This window comes from Eumetopias jubatus, unplaced genomic scaffold (assembly GCF_037043125.1).
Source record: "Eumetopias jubatus isolate StellerSeaLion01/CBP00866 unplaced genomic scaffold, mEumJub1_p1.0 scaffold_2, whole genome shotgun sequence".
Taxonomy (NCBI): domain Eukaryota; kingdom Metazoa; phylum Chordata; class Mammalia; order Carnivora; family Otariidae; genus Eumetopias; species Eumetopias jubatus.
Genome location: NW_028274808.1, coordinates 25,811,739 through 25,833,239, shown reverse-complemented (window position 1 = coordinate 25,833,239; position 21,501 = coordinate 25,811,739). Strand labels below are relative to the sequence as shown.

Below are 21,501 nucleotides of genomic sequence, written 5' to 3'. Positions count from 1 at the left end.
AAGCAGGTATGAAAATTAAAAGACAAAAATCGTAAAATTAACTAAAACTACAATAATTGGTTAAGAGATACATAAAATAAAGAGATGTCCAAGGTGACATTTAAAATATAAAAGGTGAGGGGGGAGAAAAAAATGTAGTTTTGGAATGTGTTCAAATTTAAGTTGCTATCAACTCAAACAGACCATTACATACAAAGGAAGTTATATGTGAACCTTACGGTGACCACAAAGCAAAAACTGACAGTAAATATGCAAAATGAGAAAATAAGCATAACACTAAAGAAAGCCATAAAACCACAAGCTAATAGAGAAAGAGAAGAAAGGAAGAGAGAGGAATGATGAAAACAGCCAAAAAATAATTAACAAAATGGCAATATACGCATACCTATCAAGATTTACTCTAAATGCAAGTAGACCACACTCTCCAATCAAAAGATGCAGGCTGGCTGAACAGATAAGAAAATAAGATCCATCTATATGCTGCCTACTAGAGACTCACTTCACAAGTAAGGACACACACACTCTGAAAGTTAATGGATGGAAAAAGATGTTCCAAGCAAATGGAAATGAAAAGAAAGTTGGTGTTGCTATATGCATAACAGACAAGACAGACTTTAAAACGAGGACTTCAATAATAGAGAAGGGCATTACATAATGATAAACAAGATCCAACAAGAAAACATAATATTTATAAACATATATACACACCCAACATAGGAGCACCAAGATATATAAAGCAAATATAAAGGGAAAAACTGACAGTAGTACAATAATAATGAAGGACTTCACCACTCCATTTACATCAATGGACAGATCATCCTGACAGAAAATTAACAAGGAACCATTGGCCTTAAACGACACAGCAGACCAGATAAACTTAACAGATATATACAGAACACTGCATCCAAATTGCATCCAAACATTTCAAGTGCACATGGAACATTTTCCAGAATAGATCACGTTAGGCCACAAAACAAGCCTCAAGTTAAAGAATACTGAAATCATATCAAGCATCTTCTCCAACCACAATGGTATGAAACTAACGATTACGTACAAGGAGAAGAAAAAAAAAAAAAAAAACCCCAAATGTGGAGATTAAACAACATGCTACTAAACAACAAATGGGCCATCAAATAAATCAAATAAGAAATTAAAAAAAAAATAGCTAGAGACAAATGAAAACAGAAGTACAATGTACTAAAATCTTTGGGATGCAGCAAAAGATGTTCTAAGGGGTCTACCTCAAGAAATAAGAAAAATCTCAAATAATCTAACTTTATACCTAAAGAAGCTAGAAAAAAGAAAAACAAAGCCCAATGTCCTAGAAGAAAGGAAATAATAAAGATCACAGCAGAAATAAATGAAATACAGACAAAAAGAGGGAAGATCAAAGAACTAAGAGCTGGGTCACTGAACACATTAATAAAACTGACAAATGTCAAGACTAAAAAGAAAAACAAGGGCTCTTGCATTAGGGAGAAACAGAAAATTTGGACAGACCAATTCCTAGCAATGAATTGAATCAGTAATTAAAAACCTCCCAACAAACGAAAGTCCAGGAGCAGATGGCTTCAGAGAGGAATTCTAACCAAACATTTAACTAAGAATTAATATCTATTCTCAACTATTCCAAAAAACCAAAAGGAAGGACAGATTCCAAATTCATTCTATGAAGTCAGCATTATCCTGACACCAAAACCAGATGAAGACAATACAAAAAAAGAAAACTATAGGCCAGTTTGCATCTGATGAACACAGATGCAAAAATCCTCAACAAAATACTAGCAAACAGGATCCAACAGCACGTTAAAAAAATCATTCATCATGACCACATGGGATTTATTCCTTGGATGCAAGGGTGGACAATACTTACAAATCAATCAGTGTGATATATCACATCAATAGGAGAAAGGATAAAAACCATATGATCATTTCAATAGAGGCAGGAAAAGCATTTGACAAGGTAGAACATCTATTCATGATAAAACCTCTTAAAGTAGGTTTAGAGGGAACATACCTCAACATGATAAAGGCCATATAAGAAAAACCCAAAGGTGGGCGCCTGGGTGGCTCAGTTGGTTAAGCAACTGCCTTCGGCTCAGGTCATGATCCTGGAGTCCCAGGATTGAGTCCCGCATCAGGCTCCCTGCTCAGCAGGGAGTCTGCTTCTCCCTCTGACCCTCTTCCCTCTCATGCTCTCTCTCTCTCTCATTCTCTCTCTCTCAAATAAATAAATAAAATCTTTAAGGGCGCCTGGGTGGCTCAGTTGGTTAAGCCACTGCCTTTGGCTCAGGTCATGATCCTGGAGTCCCAGGATCGAGTCCCACATCGGGCTCCCTGCTCGGCGGGGAGTCTGCTTCTCCCTCTGACCCTCTCCCCTCTCATGTGCTCTCTCTCTCTCTCTCATTCTTTCTCTCAAATAAATAAATAAAATCTTTAAAAAAAAAAAAAAGAAAAACCCATAGGTAACATCATACTCAGTCGTGAAAAACTGAGAGCTTTCCACCTAAGATCAGGAACAAGACAAGAATGTCCACTCTCACCACTTTTATGCAACTTAGTCCTGGAAGTCCTAGCCACAGCAATCAGGTAAGAAAAAGGTACAAAGGCATCCAAATTGGTAAGGAGGAATTAAAATTCATTATTTGCAGGACTTAATACCCTCTATAGAAAACCCTAAAGACTCCACCAAAAAACTACTAGAACTGATAAATGAATTCAGTAAAGTTGCAAGATACAAAACCAATGTGTAGCAATCTGTTGCACTTCTATACACTAATAACGAAGCAGCAGAAGGAAATTAGGAAAACAATCCCATTTACATTTGCACCAAAAACAATAAGGTACCAGGAATAAACCTAACCAAAGAGGTGAAAGACCTGTATTGTGAAAACTATAAAACATGGATGAAAGAAACTGAAGATGACACAAAGAAATGGAAAGACATTCCATGCTCACTGACTGGCAGAACAAACGTTAAAATGTCTGTACTATCCAAAACAATGTACAGATTTAATGCAATCCCTATCAAAATACTAACACCATTTTTCACAGAACTGGAAACAATCCTAAAATATGTATGGAACCATAAAAGACCCCAAATAGCCAGAGCAATTTTGAAAAAGAAAAGCAAAGCTAGAGGCATTACAATTCCAGACTTCAAGTATATTACAAAGTTGTAGTAATCAAAACAGTATAGTATTGGTACAAAAACAGAGACATAGATTAATGGAGCATAATAGAAAACCCAGAAAGAAACTCACAATTATATGGTCAATCAATCTTCAACAAAGCAGGAAAGAATACCCAATAGGAAAAAGTCTCTTCAACAAATGGTATTGGGAAAACTAGTCAGCTACGTGCAAAAGAATGAAACTGGACCACCTTTTTTCCCCCCACTTTCTTACACCGTACACAAAATTAAATTCCAAAATGGATTAAAAACCTAAATGTGAGACCTAAAACTAAAAATCCTAGAAGACAGCACTGGCAATGATGTCTTTGACACTGGTCATAGCAATATTTTTCTAGGTAGGTCTCCTGAGGCAAGGGAAACAAAAGCAAAAATAAACTATCAGGACTACATCAAAATAAGAAGCTTCTGCACAGTGAAAGAAACCATCAACAGAACAAAAGACATCCTGCTGAATGGGAGAAGATATTTGCAAATAATACACCAACAAGAGGTTAATATCCAAAATATGTAAAGAACTTATACAACTCACCACCCCCCAAAAATAATCCAAATAAAATGGGGACAGCACATATATAGACATTTCTCCAAAGAAGACAGAGAGATGGACAACAGATTCATGAAAAGGTGCTCAACATCACTAATCATCAGGGAAATGCGAATCAAAACCACAATGAGATATCACCTCACACCTGTCAAATGGCTACAATCAAAAACATAAGAAATAAAAGGTGTTGACCAGGATGTGGAGAAAAAGAAACACTTATGCACTATGGGAGGAATGCAAACTGGTGCAGCCACTGTGAAGAACTTTGTGGAGTTCCCTCAAAAAACTAAAAAGAGAAATACCGTATGATCCAGTAATTCCACTACTGGGTATTTACCCAAAGAAAACAAAAAAAAACACTAATTCGAAAAGATATATGCACGCTATGTTTATTGCAGCAATATTCACAATAGCCAAACTATGGAACCAACATATGAATGGATAAAGAAGAGGTATATATACACAATGGAATATTACTCCGCCATAAAAAAGAATGAAATCTTGCCATTTGCAACAACACGGACGGATCTAGAGGATATAATGCTAAATGAAATAAGTCAGTCACAGAAAGATAAATACCATACGATTTCACTCATATCTGGAATTTAAAGAACAAAACAAATGAACAAAGAAAAAAAGAAACAAAAACAGACTCTTTATATATAGAGAATGGGTTACTGCCAGAGGGGAAGTGAGTGGGAGGATGGGTGAAATAGATGAAGGGATTCAGAATACATGTAAAACGGTAAGCATCGAGTAATGTATAGAACTGTTGAATCACTACTACAGTGTACATGTGAAACTAATGTAACACTGTATGTCAATTATACTAGAATAAAAAAAAGGTAAAAAAAAAAAAACTTGTCAAATAAAAAAGAAAAGAGGGCTCTGATAAAATCAGAAATGAAATGTTATGATTGACACCACCAAAATATAAAGGATTATATGCCAACAAACTGGACAACCTAGAAGAAATAAATTCATAGAAACACACAGTCCTAAGACTGAATCATGAAGAAACAGAAAACTTGAATAGTCAATTACTAGTGAGAAGATTGAATCAGTAATCAAAAACCTCCCAACAAACAAAAGTCCAGGACCAGATGGCTTACTGGTGAATTCTATCAAACATTCAAAGATTTAATACCTATCCTTCTCAACTCTTCCAAAAAATTGAAAAAGGAACACTCCCAAAATAATTTTGAGGCCAGCAAGCCGACAAGAAACCACAGAAAAAGAAAAGTACAGGCCATTATCAGTGACTAACATTAATGCAAAAATCCTCAACAAATTATTAGAAAACCAAATTTAAAAATATAGCAAAAGTTCATACATGATGATCAAATGGGATTTATTCCAGGGATGCTCATAGATTGGAGGAACTGCTATTGTTAAAATGTCCATACTCCCCAAAGCAATCTACAGATTCAATGTAATCCCTATCAAAATCCCAATGGTATTTTTCCATAGAACTAGACCAAATAATTCTGAAATTGTAGAAAATCACAAAAGATCCCAAATACCCAAAGCAATCTTGAGAAAGGAGAACAATGCTGATTTCAAAGTACAGAACAAAGCTATAGTAATCAAAACAGTATGATAATGGCATAAAAATGCACACATGCATCAATGAACCAGAATTGTGAACCCAGAATTAAACCGACACATACATAGACAATGAATTTACAACAAAGGAGCCAAGAACATACAATGGAGAAATAAGTCTCTTCAAAAAATGGTACTGGGAAAGCTGGATAGCCACATGCAAAAAAATGAAACTAGACTAGTATCTTTCACCATACACAGAAATTAACTCAAATGGATTAAAGACTTGAATAAAAGACCTGAAACCATAAAATTCCTAGAAGAAAACATAGGTGGTAAGCTCCTCAATATGGGTTTTAGCAGTATTTTTGTGAATCTGACTCCAAAGGCAAGGAAAAGAGCCATAATAAACAAATGGGATTGCATCAAACTAAAAAGCTTCTGCACAGCAAAAGAAATCATCATCAAAACAAAAAGGCAACCTACTGAATGGGAGACTTTTGCAAATCATGTATCTGGTAAGGGATTAATATCCAAGATATATAAAGAACTCCTACAACTCAACAACAACAAAAAACCTAGTTAAAAAATGGGTAGAGGATCTGAATAGACATTTTTTCCAAAGAAGACATACTGATGGCCAACAGTAACATAACAGGATGCTCAACATCACTAATCAGGGAAATACAAATCTAAAACACAATGAGGTATCATCTCACAATGGTTAGAATGGCTATTATCAAAAAGACAAGAAATAACAAGGCTTGGAGAGGATGTGGAGAAAAGTGGACCCTGTACTCTTCTTGGTAAAGCCACTATGGAAAACGGTATGGAGATTCCTCAACAAATTAAGAATAGAGCTATACTGAGCAGCTATTCCACTTCTGGGTATTTATCTTCAGAATGCAAATACACTGATTTCTTGAAAAGACGTGTGCATTCCTATGTTCAGTGCAGCATTATTTACAATAGCTGAGAAATAGAAACAACCTAAATGTCCATCTATGGTTGAATGAATAAAGATATGGTATACATACACAATGGACTACCACTTAGCCCAGAAAAAAAAAAAAAGTTATCTTGCTATTTGTGACAACATGAATGGACCAGGAAGGTATTATGCTAAGTGAAATAAGTCAGATGGAAAAAGATAAACATGGTATGATTTCATTCATACGTGGAATCTAAAACAAAAACAAAAAAGAAATGAACAAAACAAAAACTCACAGATTCGTGGTTAGCAAAGAGGAAGGGGGTTGGGTGAAATGGGGGAAGACAGCACCTGTATGGTGACGGATGGTAAATAGCCTTTTAGTGGTGATCTCTCATAATGTTGTAAGTGGAAACTTATATAATGTTATATACCAGTTTTGCTTTAATAAAAAAAAAAAATTTCTGAGCAGGAATATCATGATAACAATTAAGGATGATTAGTTTGGCTCCAAACAAACTAGTAGGAAACACCTAAATTTAAGCAAAAATAACACATTTAAATATCTGCAAATGAAATCTTTTGCTTTCGGTAAAAACTCTACGCTAAGTATATGACCCCGAAAACCCACTTGTCAAACTGCTACTAAATTTGACTCACTGGACTCCTTATGTTCTTACCCCAAGTTTCTAATTAGCATTTTTAAAAAGGCCTGTGTCTTAGACCTGCCTTCAATGATTATAACTAGTAAACCGATTACCTTTTCTACTTCTAGCTTTGCAGGCGCAAAATCCTCATCAAGGGCTAAGCACTGAAGAAACAGCTGTAAGGCATCACCTAAAAAACCAGCATCCTGGAGTACTTTTCCTTTCCTGAAGTAGACCTTCAATGAAAGCACAAATACACAACTTTTACTGATAGAATTATTTTTGAGAAAAATCAGTATCAAGAAAAAAAATGGTTTGCTTGGAAATGTGCATTTTGAAACTCTGAATGACTCTGAGAAACCTAAAGCATTTCAAAGGTATATTTACACACTTGCCTGGAGAAGCACTTATGGAAAAATGACTCAAAACCATATTTCTAATTATATCACTTGAGTAATAAATCCAGAGGATTCTTTCTTTTTTAACAGTTTTAAAACTGTCCATACAGATAGTTTTCCATCTTATTCTTAATATACATTTGCCTTGTACTAACCAGTCAAGCCAGCATGGGATTTGGTATTGTTTTTCATATTAATTTATAATTTTTAGAGCATGCTTACTATATTGTCCTCAAAGGCATGGTTTCAAATGGGGAAAAAGTCATACAAAATAGTAACTTCGAGCTTAAAGAACATATACGGGACATGAACTGATTTGCCTTGGCAATTTGATAAAAAATTAGTAAACTGATTACATATATTTGCCTCAAGTCTTTTTTAAAAGCGCATGGGCAAGGCAACCTCCCTTGTCCCCATTTACTGTATTAAATCACTGCCTCATCTGGTCCCCATTTTCCAACTTCTGAAGGACCTCCTCTCTTTCCCTCAGTATACCTCCTCCAACAATTTTCAGTTTGGATCCAGTGGGACCAGTTTCATCTCTTTGAGGAAATTTTGCATACTCAAGTCTCTTATTTTTTTTTTTTCCTCTGTGCCTTAAATTCAGGTTGTTCTTTAGTTAGGAAACAAAGGCTTCTTATGATTTAAAAATTATTAGATAGCCATCCACTCAAAATACTAACCCTAGATTTCTAGAACTCTATATATTTTATTTAAAGAGTCAAGAAATCTATTTTGTTAAAACTTATAACCATAACTGAAATGCATGTCCCCTACAGGTGAAATTTTTAAATGTAGGTAAATGTAAAACAGTAACTTTACCTCCGGCCAATTTGGCAGTTGAAAGAGAACTGCATTTAAATCTTCTATGGCTGCTTTAAACTCCTGGAGACCAGCATATGATTCCGCTCGGTAAATTTTTAGAGTCACATCACTGGGCTCTGAAACAAATATTTTATAAAGGTTTATTTTTTAAAATATTATTGTCCAATCCACAAAATACATACTAGATTAGGAACTGACTTCGTGATTCTGGCTAATAACCACCAAAGTAGAGTGTAGGTGCAACCCACTTACATGTTGAATTTTATCTAGAAGTTTTTTTTTTTAAAGATTTTATTTATTTATCAGAGAGAGAGAGACAGAGGCAGGCAGAGAGAGAGAGACAGAGGCTGAGCAAGGAGCCTGATGTGGACCTCGATTCCAGGACCCTGGGATCATGACCTGAGCCAAAGGCAGACGCTTAACCAACTGAGCCACCCAGGCGTCCTTATCTAGAAGTTTTATTGTAAGACTATATGTGGATAATTTTAGCATAGGAAATGATGGTTTCTAAGTACTGGACATATTTTATAATATGAATAATCACCTCTAAGAAAAGTGTTTTCTTAAAATAGGGAGGGCATTCTATACAGATTTGAAAAGCAGGTCTTAGATGTTTAGAAGATTTGCATCTTTATGGTAAATCTTAATTTTGTATACCTTAATTTCTAAATCCTCACTTATAAACAACCATACGTGCAACTAGTGCACACTGAATTTCCACACTAACAAAGACTGACCAAGGCTCAAACTTAGGAGGGTATACAAGGGTCCTGATTCTGGAGGAAATGGGTTGACAATTTAAGAGGTCAAAATTTTAATTCCTGCCATTAGCACAAATGGTACTGGATCATCCCCAAACAGATTTAATTTCGAATGTTTCTGAGAAAAAACTTTGTTGATAATTTCACTACCATCCTCTACATCTGCACTTGAGAAACCAAATTAGTATCCAATGGCATTCAGAATTTCAGTTAGCTGGTATCACCTGTGATACTACCATCAATTGTTCCAGGTACGTAGATTCTAAATCAGAAGTCTAAGCCAAAAACTAATTTTCAGCACATCTACAGACAAAAGTAATCTGACTCTTCTTTTAAAGCTATTCATCTTTGAAGCCTTCAAAAATATGTACTTATGAAATAAAGCATTCATTGTGAAAAGGGTATAAAGACCCATAATGCCTCATTAAAAAAAAAACAACTATAATAAAACTCCTCAATAGCTCCCTGGTTTACTACTTTTTAAATGATAGCTTTCCTACAGATAACTCTCAACAACGAGACTGGCCTTTTTCAGCTGATGCTTATTAAGAATTGGAACTATATTGTTCCTTCGAATTTATACCAATGAAAATGTTCAAAAGAAGAATGAAATATTTCAAGAAAATATTTCATGCTTCCTAAATAAAAAAGACACATCTAGAATATTTTGTCTTTTGTTTCTTAAAGTAATATAGTTGGAAACCATTATCTCTGAATAAAAACACATGGAAACTGAAAGCTCAATATGATTCATCAATCAAGAATGAAGAGTCCTGACACAAAACTTGACCCTATAGGTGTTCAAAAGATTTTATTTTATCCCTGTCTTTGAGGACAATCCAATTAGAAAATTTTATTTTATTGTGAAATTGGATCGTGTAATCTTGATTTGACAAAAACAACTGGAGTTCAGAAAATTGAGAGCAGTGCGTGCCAAAGTAGTCCAAGAATGAGTAGTCAATGCAAAACCATCAAAAAAAACACTGACAAATTAAGGACTGCTCACCCAGAGCTGGGGTGCTTCCAACAGCATCCTTGAGCCCCCCTTCTTTGCATCTCAGAGGGAGGGAGTTCACCGTTTCAGCAAGCAGCCCTTTCCATTCTTGGTTCCCTTAGGGGCTTTTTTTCATTTCAAATTTTTTCTTTTACAGCAGGTTCCCATTGCACCACACTTGATGCCTTGCACATTCAAAACTTTTGAATATCAAATCCTTTTATCAATGCTTTCACTACTCATTAGAGGTTCTTTGGGTTAGCACTGAAGCAAGTATACGAGAACACCAATGTCATTGATGTATCACACTTCTCCACTCTGACCAAAGTGAAAAAAGTTTCCCCTCTCCTCTCAACACAAAAACACTCAGGCTCTTGAGATTCCCTAGAGGCGGGCCTAAGAAGTTAGTATATATTAGAAGAGAAAAGGTACACATAAAATTACAAGAGGGCTAGATTTTAAAAGTCTTGCTCCCCAATTTTTCATAGGTAATATTTTTATTAAGAACTTCAAATGTTAATGGAAATGACTTTATAAGGGGGAAAAGAAAACCTCTTCAAGTGAGTTGAAAATTCCTAAAGCTTCTTAAGAGATTAGGGTCACCCCACCCACTTATTTTAAACCCTTAATTCTAAAAAAGAGCCAAATGCACTAGAGACCCTTGAATCGTCAAGGCATACAGTGTCTGCCCTCCATGTAAACTTCTGCAAAAGGCAATTGTAAACCACCCCTCTACCCCCAAAAAAACAAAACCCAAAAAACAACTATCAGCGCAGCTATGTTAGTAACTCAAGTTTGAAAGAGTCAACAAATGTTTCCAGTATGTTCTCTACGTGGCCTTGAGGACCCTGGAGTGAACAAGTCACCTCACTAAGCATGCTATCAGGTCATTACTGCGGGTACCCTAGTGCCTGGCACATTACAGACCCAATTTGTTGAAAAAGTGAAGAAATACAAAGATGTGGTTTGGGCTAATTTTACTAAAAGCATGATTTAACCCCCAGATCTTTATCTTCAGTTCTGAGCTTTTCAACCTGCCTTCAGATTCACCAAATTTATAACTGCCTGCTATAATTTCCTCAAACTCAGTACATTTCCATTAAAAAAAAGTCTTGGGACGCCTGGGTGGCTCAGTAGGTTAAGTGTCTGCCTTTGGCTCAGGTCATGATCCCAGGATCCTGGGCCGCTTCTCCCTCTCCCTCTGCCCCTCCCCCTGCTTATACTCTGTCAAATGAATAAAATCTTAAAAAAAAAAAAAAGTCTTTTTACTGTATTCTCTACTAGTAACACCCCTGACTTCCCAAATCAAATCTCCAACTTTGTCAATTTTACTTCCTTTATTTCTCAAATCTGTCCCTGCTCTTTTCCAATCTTAACTGCTAACAACTTTAGTTAAGAGTCCAGATCCAAATTTCTAAGATTTTTTCAATAGCTTGCTTACTGCTCTCCCCGCCTCCAGTCTTACCCTGCCTATACCCTCACCATCCAGAAGACCTGATAGGTATTTGAGCACAACAAATTCCTACACACCTGGCTCTTGACCCTCTCTCCAGCCTCACTTCCTATCATTATCAACCTCCCACTTTAGGCTCCAGTAATACCTAACCTCACCCCGCCCCTCGTCTGCCATTCTATTTCATGCCTCATTCCTTTGCTCACAGAACTCCCTCCTCGTCAGAGCTCTACTTCAATACCCCACCTCCCCTTGGTCTGGGGAACTATTTCTCATCCAACAGGACTCAGCTCACCAATCTCTTCTCAAGATGCTTTCTTCTGAGACTACCCTCACTTGGCACATCATTAAGGATCAAGAGCAGGAACTCTGAGGTCACACTGCCTGGGTTCAACTTCTGGCACCTCCACTTACTTTTACTGTGCCTGGGGCCAAATGGCCAAACACCTCTGTACCTGTTTCTTCAGCTACAAAACTGAGGATGTTTCCTAAAATTTATTTTTATTTAAGAAACACCACTTACTATGATTTGCAACCTTCAGAACAATCCTACCTGGGTCTAGCACTGTCCACAGCTTCCCAGATAAGGAGGCTGAGCACAGAGAGTTTAAGTAACTTGCCCAAGATCCAAAAGCTAGGAAGTGATGGATTTAAGATTCTCCCTCGGGTGGTCCGGCTCCAGAGTCCTTGCTGTTCACCTCTGCAAATAACAGTATTTACCTCACAGGATTACTCAAGAGTAAGTTAATATATGCAAACTGCTCAGAACAGGGCTTGGTACATTATAAATGTTGGCTATTATGATTGTGTTTCTTCCCTGGATGTGCACTGCCTTCAGTCTAAATTCTGTTTTTGAGCTCCTTCCATTATTTCCTGTCTTTGTGTCCTCAAATCCTGGCTTTGCTAAATGTTTGGTGAGCAAGGGGAAATTCATTAAAATCTGTCCCCTTATGCTCAATTCATGCTCCCATTTTCTCTTCTCTTAGACCCAGTAATATTGCCAGTTGTCAGGCAAATAAAAAAAAACTGAGATAAAATTCTGCTTCACATCTTGAGGAAACCAGGTCTTAAGCTGCCAAGGCATTTCATGGGCTGAGGAGAGTTCTCCAGAATCCCAATTACTCATCTTTGTTCCAATCCTAAGGTTGTTTCCTTAGTTCATCTTCAAAAAACTTTTTTTCAGATTATAAATGTTTACTTATAAAATTTGAAAAACCTACAATATTAAGAAACATCTTTTACCCACCATAAAGAAATAACCAGTGTTGGCATATAACCTACACATTTTTCCTACGGTGTAGATTACATTTTTAATTTTATAGTTTTATGAATTCTACCTATAGACAGTTTATAAACTTCTTTTTAGTCAATGTAATTAAATCCACATGGTTTTTAATGGTTGCAAAATATCCTACCATATTCACAATCTATTTAAAAATACACTACTCAGCAGTTTGTACTTCCAATGTTTGCTAATATAAAAAGTAGTACAGGGACCCCTGGGTGGCTCAGTTGGTTGATTGTGAGACTCTTAATTTCCGCTCAGGTCATAATCTCAGGGTCCGGGATGGAGCCCAGGCTTGGGCTCCACACTCAGCGGGGAGTGTGCTTGAAATTCTCTCACTCTGCCCCTCCCCCATTTGTGTGCTCTCTAAAATAAATAAATCTTAAAAAAAAAAGGTACAATGAACATCTCTCTGTATGCCTTTACGTATCTGTTTATTTCCTTAGTCACTGTCTATGAAGTTGAATGGCTGTGTAGAAAATTGTGTAGAAAATTATACATACATATATATATACAGTTTCAATACATTCTACTAGCCCTCCTTTTATAAAAACTTATTGTACACAGCAAAAGAAACAGTCAACAAAACCAAAAGAGAACCGACAGAATGGGAGAAGATATTGCAAATGACATATCAGATGAAGGGCTAGTATCCAAAATCTATAAAGAACTTATTAAACTCAACACCCAAAGAACAAATAATCCAATCAAGAAATGGGCAGAAGACACGAACAGACATTTTTCCAAAGAAGACATCCAAATGGCCAACAGACACATGAAAAAGTGCTCAACATCGCTCGGCATCAGGGAAATCCAAATCAAAACCTCAATGAGATACCACCTCACACCAGTCAGAATGGCTAAAATTAATGTTAATAAGTCAGGAAACAACAGATATTGGCGGGGATGTGGAGAAAGGGGAACCCTCCTACACTGCTGGTGGGAATGTAAGCTGGTGTAGCCACTCTGGAAAAGAGTACAGAGGTTCCTCAAAAAGTTGAAAATAGAGCTACCATATGACCCAGCATTTGCACTACTGGGTATTTACCCCAAAGATACAAATGTAGGGGGCTGAAGGGCTAAGTGCACCCTGATATTTATAGCAGCAATGTCCACAACAGCCAAACTATGGAAAGAGCCAAGATATCCATCGACAGATGAACGGATAAAGATGTGGTGTATATATATATAATGGAATATTATGCAGCCATCAAAAGGAATGAAATCTTGCCATTTGCAACGATGTGGATGGAACTGGAGGGTATTATGTTGAGCGAAATAAGTCAGTCAGAGAAAGACATGTATCATATGACCTCACTGATATGAGGAATTCTTAATCTCAGGAAACAAACTGAGGGTTGCTGGAGTGGTGGGGGTTGGGAGGGATGGGGTGGCTGGGTGATAGACATGGGGGAGGGTATGTGCTATGGTGAGCGCTGTGAAGTGTGCAAGACTGTTGAATCACAGATCTGTACCTCTGAAGCAAATAATACATTATATATTAAAAAAAAAAAGAAGATAGCAGGAGGGGAAGAATGGAGGGGGGGGGAATTGGAGGGGGAGATGAACCATGAGAGACTATGGACTCTGAAAAACAAACTGAGGGTTCTAGAGGGGAGGGCGGTGGGAGGATGGGTTAGCCTGGTGATGGGTATTAAAGAGGGCACGTTCTGCATGGAGCACTGGGTGTTATATGCAAACAATGAATCATGGAACACTACATCAGAAAAAAAATACTAATGATGTAATGTATGGTGATTAACATAATAAAATTAAAAAAACTTATTGTACACTCCCACAAGCTGTGTATTTTTGTACTAGAAAAATACAAAAAAGTCATTGTTTTAATGTATTTTTCTTCAGTAAGTCTAACCTTTAAAACTATACATCTATTGGCTAGATTGTTTATGCATAAGAATAAACCTTCCATGTTCATAATCTTTTACTCGTTCTTCTGTCTTTTTCTTAGATTTATATGTTGACCTATTTCAACAATTTCAGTGGCTAACCAAAATGCCAAATTTCTTTGCTTCTATTACTTTTTCAAGTTCAGTATGGTAGGGCTTGGTTATCATAGTTAAACCAAAAGCCGCCTGGGTGGCTCAGTGGGTTAAGCAGCCGACTCCCTTGATTTTGGATCATGATCTCGGGGTCCTGCAATCAAGCCCCCGGGCTCTGTGCTCAGCGAGTAGTCTGCTTGGGATTCTCTCTCGCCCTCTCCCTCTGTGTCTGCCCCTTCCCCCCACCTCATGCTCTCTGTCTCTCTCTCTAAATCGTTAAATTAAAAGCTGCCCATTGACAAGTTATTAGTGATTGATTAATAAAGTCCAGGAATAGTAGTTTGGCATACTTATAATAACCATTGGATTTAGAACACCTGGGTTTATATCCCAGTTTGGACAGTTTACCTTACTCTCCACATCTCAGTATCCCCCCCTATACAATGTGTGTTGACAGCTAACACAATGCCTGGCACACAAATGCTCAATAAATAATAGGTATTGTTAATATTACAAAATATTTCAAAATAAGCTGAATAGCAATGAGATTAGCTCTCGATACAAGGTATTAGAAAGAGTATTTTCTTTTCTTTTACCCAAATAAACTGTTGCCAGGTGAGAAACATCTTTAGGGATTGGTAGTGCAGATTGGATAAAAGGAGGGGAAAGGAAAAAAAAAAAAAAAAAGACTGATCGCATCCTACAAGGGGTGGGGTGGGAATTTGAACAGAAGCTTCTGTCTTGCATTTTAGAGTCTGTCATTCACCTTCTACAGTTAAACATTGTAACAATTTTGAAAAATATCTTTACAATGCAAGGCATAGAATACTATATAAATTCATTTAAATTTTCACTTGAATGTATCTAAGCCTCTTAGAAATATTCCACTAAATAGAAAAACCAATTCTGAATACACCAAAGGTTAATATATAAATAACTAGAAATCTAAGATAACAGATTAAAAAAAAACATGGAAATTATTTAAAACAGAGCACTTAATATTTACATAACCCATTTTCCCATCTTCTATATCAATAAGAATATGCCATTGTAACTAATCTTTGTAGTGACCCTGAAGCATTGCAAAAATCCTTAAAATGACTTCTGAATTAAAGAAAAGGTGAATCAGACATTTACTGCGTACAGGCTCAGTTTGTTAGAGGTCAGTTAAGCAATAAGCCCCTTTTCTTTTCAACAAATGCCAATTTGCTGCGATTTTATTTGTTTTTATTTTTTTAAAGATTTTATTTATTTATTTGACAGAGAGAGACATAGCGAGTGAGGGGAACACAAGCAGGGGGAGTGGGAGAGGAAGAAGCAGGCTTCTCACCGAGCAGAGAGCCCGATGTGGGGCTCGATCCCAGGACCCTGGGATCATGACTTGAGCCAAAGGCAGACGCTTAACGACTGAGCCACCCAGGCACCCCCAATTTGCTGCAATTTTAAAAGAAATAAAAAAATACAAACTCTATAAGGACAGGGTCTTTATTTTGTCCACTTCTATATTTCCAGCACCTAAAACATGCCATGTATGTAGTAAGAACTCAGTAAATACCTGCTAAGAATACATGAGATTTATGATTTATATGCTAATTTTTAAAATCAATTTGAGTCTTAGAAGCAATATCCACATATCTGGTGCTTCTGCTTTCAGTTCTAACTTCGTTACTTACTTGCCTTAAGAAAGGCACTTAAAATTCTTGGAGCTCTCTTCTTCAATCTGTGAGTTAGGAATGCTAAAGTTGCTCTCCTACCTCACATGATCTTTTGTAAGGATCAGTTAAGATAACGGAAAGGAAAATATTTTGTGAACTATTAAACACCATATTAAGTGTCAATGTTAACTGTTTCAAGTGTTTTACAGATTAAGTTAGGCCATATGAAATGTACTGATGAAATTTAAATCTCTTCACATTAACCTAGTTAAGATATTAAACACCTTTACATTTTCCTCAAGTGTATTCAGTATTTACCTATAATTTGACTCATCTTTTTATAACTAAAGACTTTCAGGATCTGTATTTTATTGATGGATGCTAAAATGTTACTACTAATTCACATATATAGGCTAGAATCAGGATTTAACCCTCCCTCTGGTAATATTAATGTGGGAGAGAGAAAAAGATAGGACCTGACATCATAAAATTTAAATTTCAGCTAAATCATCTTCTAGTTGTAGCACAACTTTTACATTTAAAAAATATATTTTTAAAGACTTTACCTGAGAGAGAGCAAGAGCCCGAGAGAGCGCATGAGCAGGGGGAGGGAGAAGGGCAGAGGGAGAAGCAGACTCCCAATTCCCCAATTCGGGGCTGGATCCCTGGACCCTGAGCTCATGACCTGAGCAGAAGGCAGATGCTCAACCGACTGAGCCAGACAGGCGCCCCTAAAATTTTTTTAATTAACATTTATTAGGCACTTATTCTGTCAGGTGCTATTCAAAGCATTTTACATCTCAATTCTCCTAACAGCCCTAGGTAGTTGTTACTACTGTTATCTATCTACGAGGTACTATTCTCACTTTTCAAATAGGGAAACCAAAACAAAAAGGTTAGACAACAGGCCCAAGGTCAGAGAGTAAGTGGAGGGCCATGCTGGGACTCAAGCCCGGGCCAAGAGCTGCCAGCACAGCTTTAACCACTAGGCCACATGGCCCCTCCACTGCCAGCCGCCTCAATTTCCTTCCCAGGTAAGGGTACTCCACAGGATTCTTTGTGAAGATCAAAGGATATACAAACATTTTTTTTAAATGCTTGATAATAGGCAAGAACTATATGATTAACACTAAAGACAAAAATTTACAAGTATTTTAAATAAACTGTTCTCCCCCTTATGACCTTTATTTTTTTTTAAACCAGTTCAAACTGTAAAGTACAATGTTCTTTTGTCTTCTTTTGGCAGGGAGGGGTGTATATGGGGAGGAGGCAAGTCAGTGTTCATTAAAAATAAAAGGAAAATAGCATAGCAAAGTGGGATCATTTCAACAGGCTCTTAAGTATAAAGATCCAACACAGAAAAGACTTTTACATAATAGCCCTGAACTAAAGGGACAGAAAGTTATGAAACATCTGAGTTAATACCAAAAGATCAATAGACTAAATGTTATCTAAATATATTTCAATTCGACAGAAACTTATGTAATCTCAGTGGGAAACTTCTGATTTTGGAAAAGGTTTTCAAGGTTTCCTTTCTTGTCAACAGGAATGAATTTGGATGGGTGTGGGCTAACTGCAGACTAGATTATCTTTTTCTAGTTAATAGTGTTTAGTTTTTCATAAGAATTCTACAAAGAAATTGTAGTGGTCTTTTTTCATTATCAACAATGAAAAGTATCATTAGTAACTCCAACTGTACAATTTTAAACACATTTCAAATGCCTATCTAGTTAAGTAGCTGACTCTGAAAAAGTTAAAACCTAACTACAGATTTTTAACTCTACTAAACGTTTTTATTTATCCCAAAAATTGTTAGAACACTTCATATCTGTACTTTACCAACTACAATTTGTTAACTCTAAGATTTTTTTTCCCTATGTTGCACTAAAAATTTATGGGATGAAAAGAGTTATCCTTGTTACTAACATGCAGACACATTTTTGAGGATGGAATTAATGATTTTTGAAAGACCTCAGAAGAGGGAAAAACAGGCTCATGAGGTGAAAGAAGACTTGAGTTCTAGTTCCACAAAAGTAAGATTTAAATAGCTGAATAGGCAAAATTCCCATGTGCTGACCATGCAGACTGTCTTTAAAAAAGGAGAGTAGATACAGGTTTTTTTCTGTTAAAAATAATATCCTCAATCCAAGGCCCCAAATCTTCCTTAATTAAAAGATTACTGGTTATAGAACATTAAGCCAGACCTTAAATTAGTAAATGTGCTCACTGTTCTGTGGATTAAGACCTGAATTCTTATTAAGTGCCTAATTTAATTCTTATGGAGTGCACTATTTAATACTGCATAGTGCTATCAATAAGTTTCAGCCTTTATTTAATACTAGCAACAAAGAAAACTTCCCTGGAAATTTATCAACATTTTCAATGGATGAGCTATAAAGCCAGGACCAACCCCAGTGCAACATTTAGGAGAAATGGAGAACGTAATGTTGCCTGTACAACCAGCTACCTGTGTGACTGTAGGCAAGTCATGTCACTGCCCTAGCTTCTGCTTCGTTTTTAAAATGAGGACCATGGCCTAAATGGTCTGCACTTCCTCACTCAAACTTTATTTACCCAGAAAGGCGGAGCTGTCTGTATCAGAATTTTGTATTCCAACTAGATCTCTTTTGTTCGGGGTCTACCATTCTACTCCATTTTATAACTGCCTACACTTCCCATAAAGATACTGAAAGATATGAAAATATGCTAAGTTTATGTTTTGAACTCTAAAGGTATTAAATAATATACTATCACTAGTTCAAAATGACTAAGCACTTAGGATAAAAGCCCCACAAAAACAGAGTTTCAGTTACAGTTTATAAATTTACCTAATACCTAATATCGGTTTATATTTTAGATGTCTCTCTCCGCGATTATTTCCGCCGGCATTATTTCATGCCAATAAAGACACCAATCTTGAAATATGCTTTATTTAACACAAGATTTAACAATGACACTATTGACATTTTGGGCCTGATAACTGTGTGGGAGGCTGTCCGGCGCACTCTCCGATGTTCAGCAGCATCCCTAGCCTCTACCCATGAGATGTACCGGCACTACTCTCACAAGGGGTGGCAACCAAAAAAATCTCCAGGGATTACCAGATACTGCTCTAGATAATGTCCTCCGGGGGTAAAATCCCCCCCGGGTGGGGGAACCACCGATTTAAAGAACTCTTCATTCTCCCTAGATAAGTCTGGCTGTGTCCCCTAAAACCACCTTAAGAGTGCTAACCTAGGCTAGGAAGTCGAAGCTGCTTCTGAAGAAACAGACAAAAGATCTAAAAGGCTCTTCCCACAGCCTGATCAAGAATGGAAAGGCAAACAAACGTGTTAAAGAACTCATCTGAGACTACCTCTTCATCTCGCCCGTGAACTAGGGGTATTCGAAAAGTAAGCACACGTGTGTTTACGAAATAAGTATGGTCTGAGAATTGGTAAACCATCAAGAGGAACCAGTGCTGCACACATTTTCAGGTAAGCCTGGACACCCCCTGGCAGCTCCGACACCCGCCCCAAGCCCAGGGGCCGGCGGGGCCTCCCGGAGCTGGGTGCGGGCGCGGAGCTCCCGCCACGCCCACCGGACGTCACCCGTTACACAACCCCCCCCCCACCCAGCTTATGCAATTCTGCCCTCCCGCGGCTTCCAATTGCCCCAGTGACTTTTGTGGGGTACGACGGTAAACGTTGCACGCCTAGCCTCGGTTGGAGAGATCCTCTCCCCACCCCTGCTGTCGCTGGCCCGCGGCGGACTCGGCCCGGCCCGGCCTGGCCGGCCAATTACAGGAAAGAGCGCGGCAGGAAGCGAGCGGCCGCTCCGGCTCGCCCAACTTCCACCCCATCCCGCGCTCCGGCGGCCTGGCCCCGACCACCCGCTCCGCTCGGGACGCTTCCTCCTGACCGCAAGGCCGCGGCTGAGGGAACCCCGAGCCTGTGCGCCCCTCCCCGCGCCGCGTCACAGTCGGCTCCGAAGGCGATCCCCATTGTGACCGAAGCACCCCGGGGCGCCGCCCCCTCCCACACCCTTCAGGACCCCGAAACCCTACAAGCGGGAGTGAGGCGGCCTCGGCGAGGCAGAAAAGGCCCCCTGGGGCGCAGACGAGCTCCGGGTAGCCGGCCCGTCGGGAAAAGGAGGGTGGGGTCGCCCGGGCCCACGCCGCATCCCCGCGCGGTCACCTGCTCGCAGCGCCTCGCAGGCGGCGGCCAGGGCCTCCCGGTAGCGCCCCTGGTGCAGCAGTTCCCCGAGCCGGCCGGCCGCGCGGGCTCGCTCCCGCTGGCCCGGGAACCACTTCTCGGCCAGGTGGTTGAGGACGACGCTGGTTCTGAAGCCCGAGGCGGCGATGGCGGCGGCCAGAGGCGGCGGCCGCGGAGTGGTGCCCTCAGCATCAGTGGCGGCGGCGGGCGGCAGCCGGTCCCGGCAGAGGCGGCAGCGGGCACGGAGCTCTCTCCGCAGGCAGCGACGGCAGTAGCTGTGGCCACAGGGCACGGTCACCGGCTCGCTCAGGAAGCCCCGGCAGCCCAGGCAGCTGAGCAGCCCGCCCGCACCGGGGTCCGCGCCCGCTGCCAGGGTCGCGCTCCAGCCCAGCCCGTGGCGGAGCCGGTAGTTGAGCACCAGGCAGTCCACCAGGGTGCCGAGGCACTCGGGCCTGACCGGGGCCCCGCGGCGCAGCGCCGCCGCGTACGCCTCCAGCGCTCCCTTCAGGTGGCCGCCCAGTGCCAGCAGCTCGCCGCGGTGAAGCAGCAGCTCCCAGCGCTCCGACTCCGCCGCCGCGCGCTCCAGCCGGTCGCCGCTGCCGCCGCCCACTTCCCAGAACCGGCCCCGGCTCCGCGGCGTGGGGGCCATCTCCCGGCTCCCTCCTGGGGAGCTCCTCGCCACGTCCGGAGAAGACATGGCCCGCGGAGGGCTGCTCCGCCGCCGCCGCCCGCCGCCACGGTCGCGGAGCCTCCGGGGCGCGCGGCTCCGCACGCGGCCCGCGAGCTAGGGGGCGTGGCGCGCGGACACAGCGGGGCGGCGCGCGCCCGGGAAGCCCCGGGGGCGGGGCCTGGCGGGCGCGGGGCGGGGCGGAGCTTCGCTGAAGCGCCCGGGACTCCCCCGCACGGCCTGCGCCCCGGGTCCCGGAGGAGCCTACCGCCTGGCCCCGCCCCTTCAGAAGCCCCTCCCGGGGAGGAACCCGAGGTCAGATGATCCCCCAGCGGGGATCTAATTGGCTTTTCCCGAAATAAGGGCCTGGCGAGTAATTGAACAAAGCCTCTAGGAGCCCAGGCCTC

At 40.0% G+C, this 21,501-nt stretch overlaps 1 protein-coding gene across 1 annotated transcript in view; it reads right to left on the bottom strand.

The window, feature by feature from the left end:
- The window catches only part of LONRF1 (LON peptidase N-terminal domain and ring finger 1), a 40,196-nt gene extending 19,002 nt beyond the window's left edge, over positions 1 to 21,194 (bottom strand). Inside the window, exons 1-3 of the mRNA XM_028094143.2 lie at positions 20,410 to 21,194; positions 8,084 to 8,202; positions 6,977 to 7,099 (exon numbers count right to left, since the gene is read on the bottom strand). Of these exons, the coding sequence (XP_027949944.1) occupies positions 6,977 to 7,099; positions 8,084 to 8,202; positions 20,410 to 21,124 (957 nt within the window). The 5' untranslated portion in view covers positions 21,125 to 21,194. The remainder of the gene's footprint in view (positions 1 to 6,976; positions 7,100 to 8,083; positions 8,203 to 20,409) is intronic.
- Positions 21,195 to 21,501: the final 307 nt, after the last annotated feature.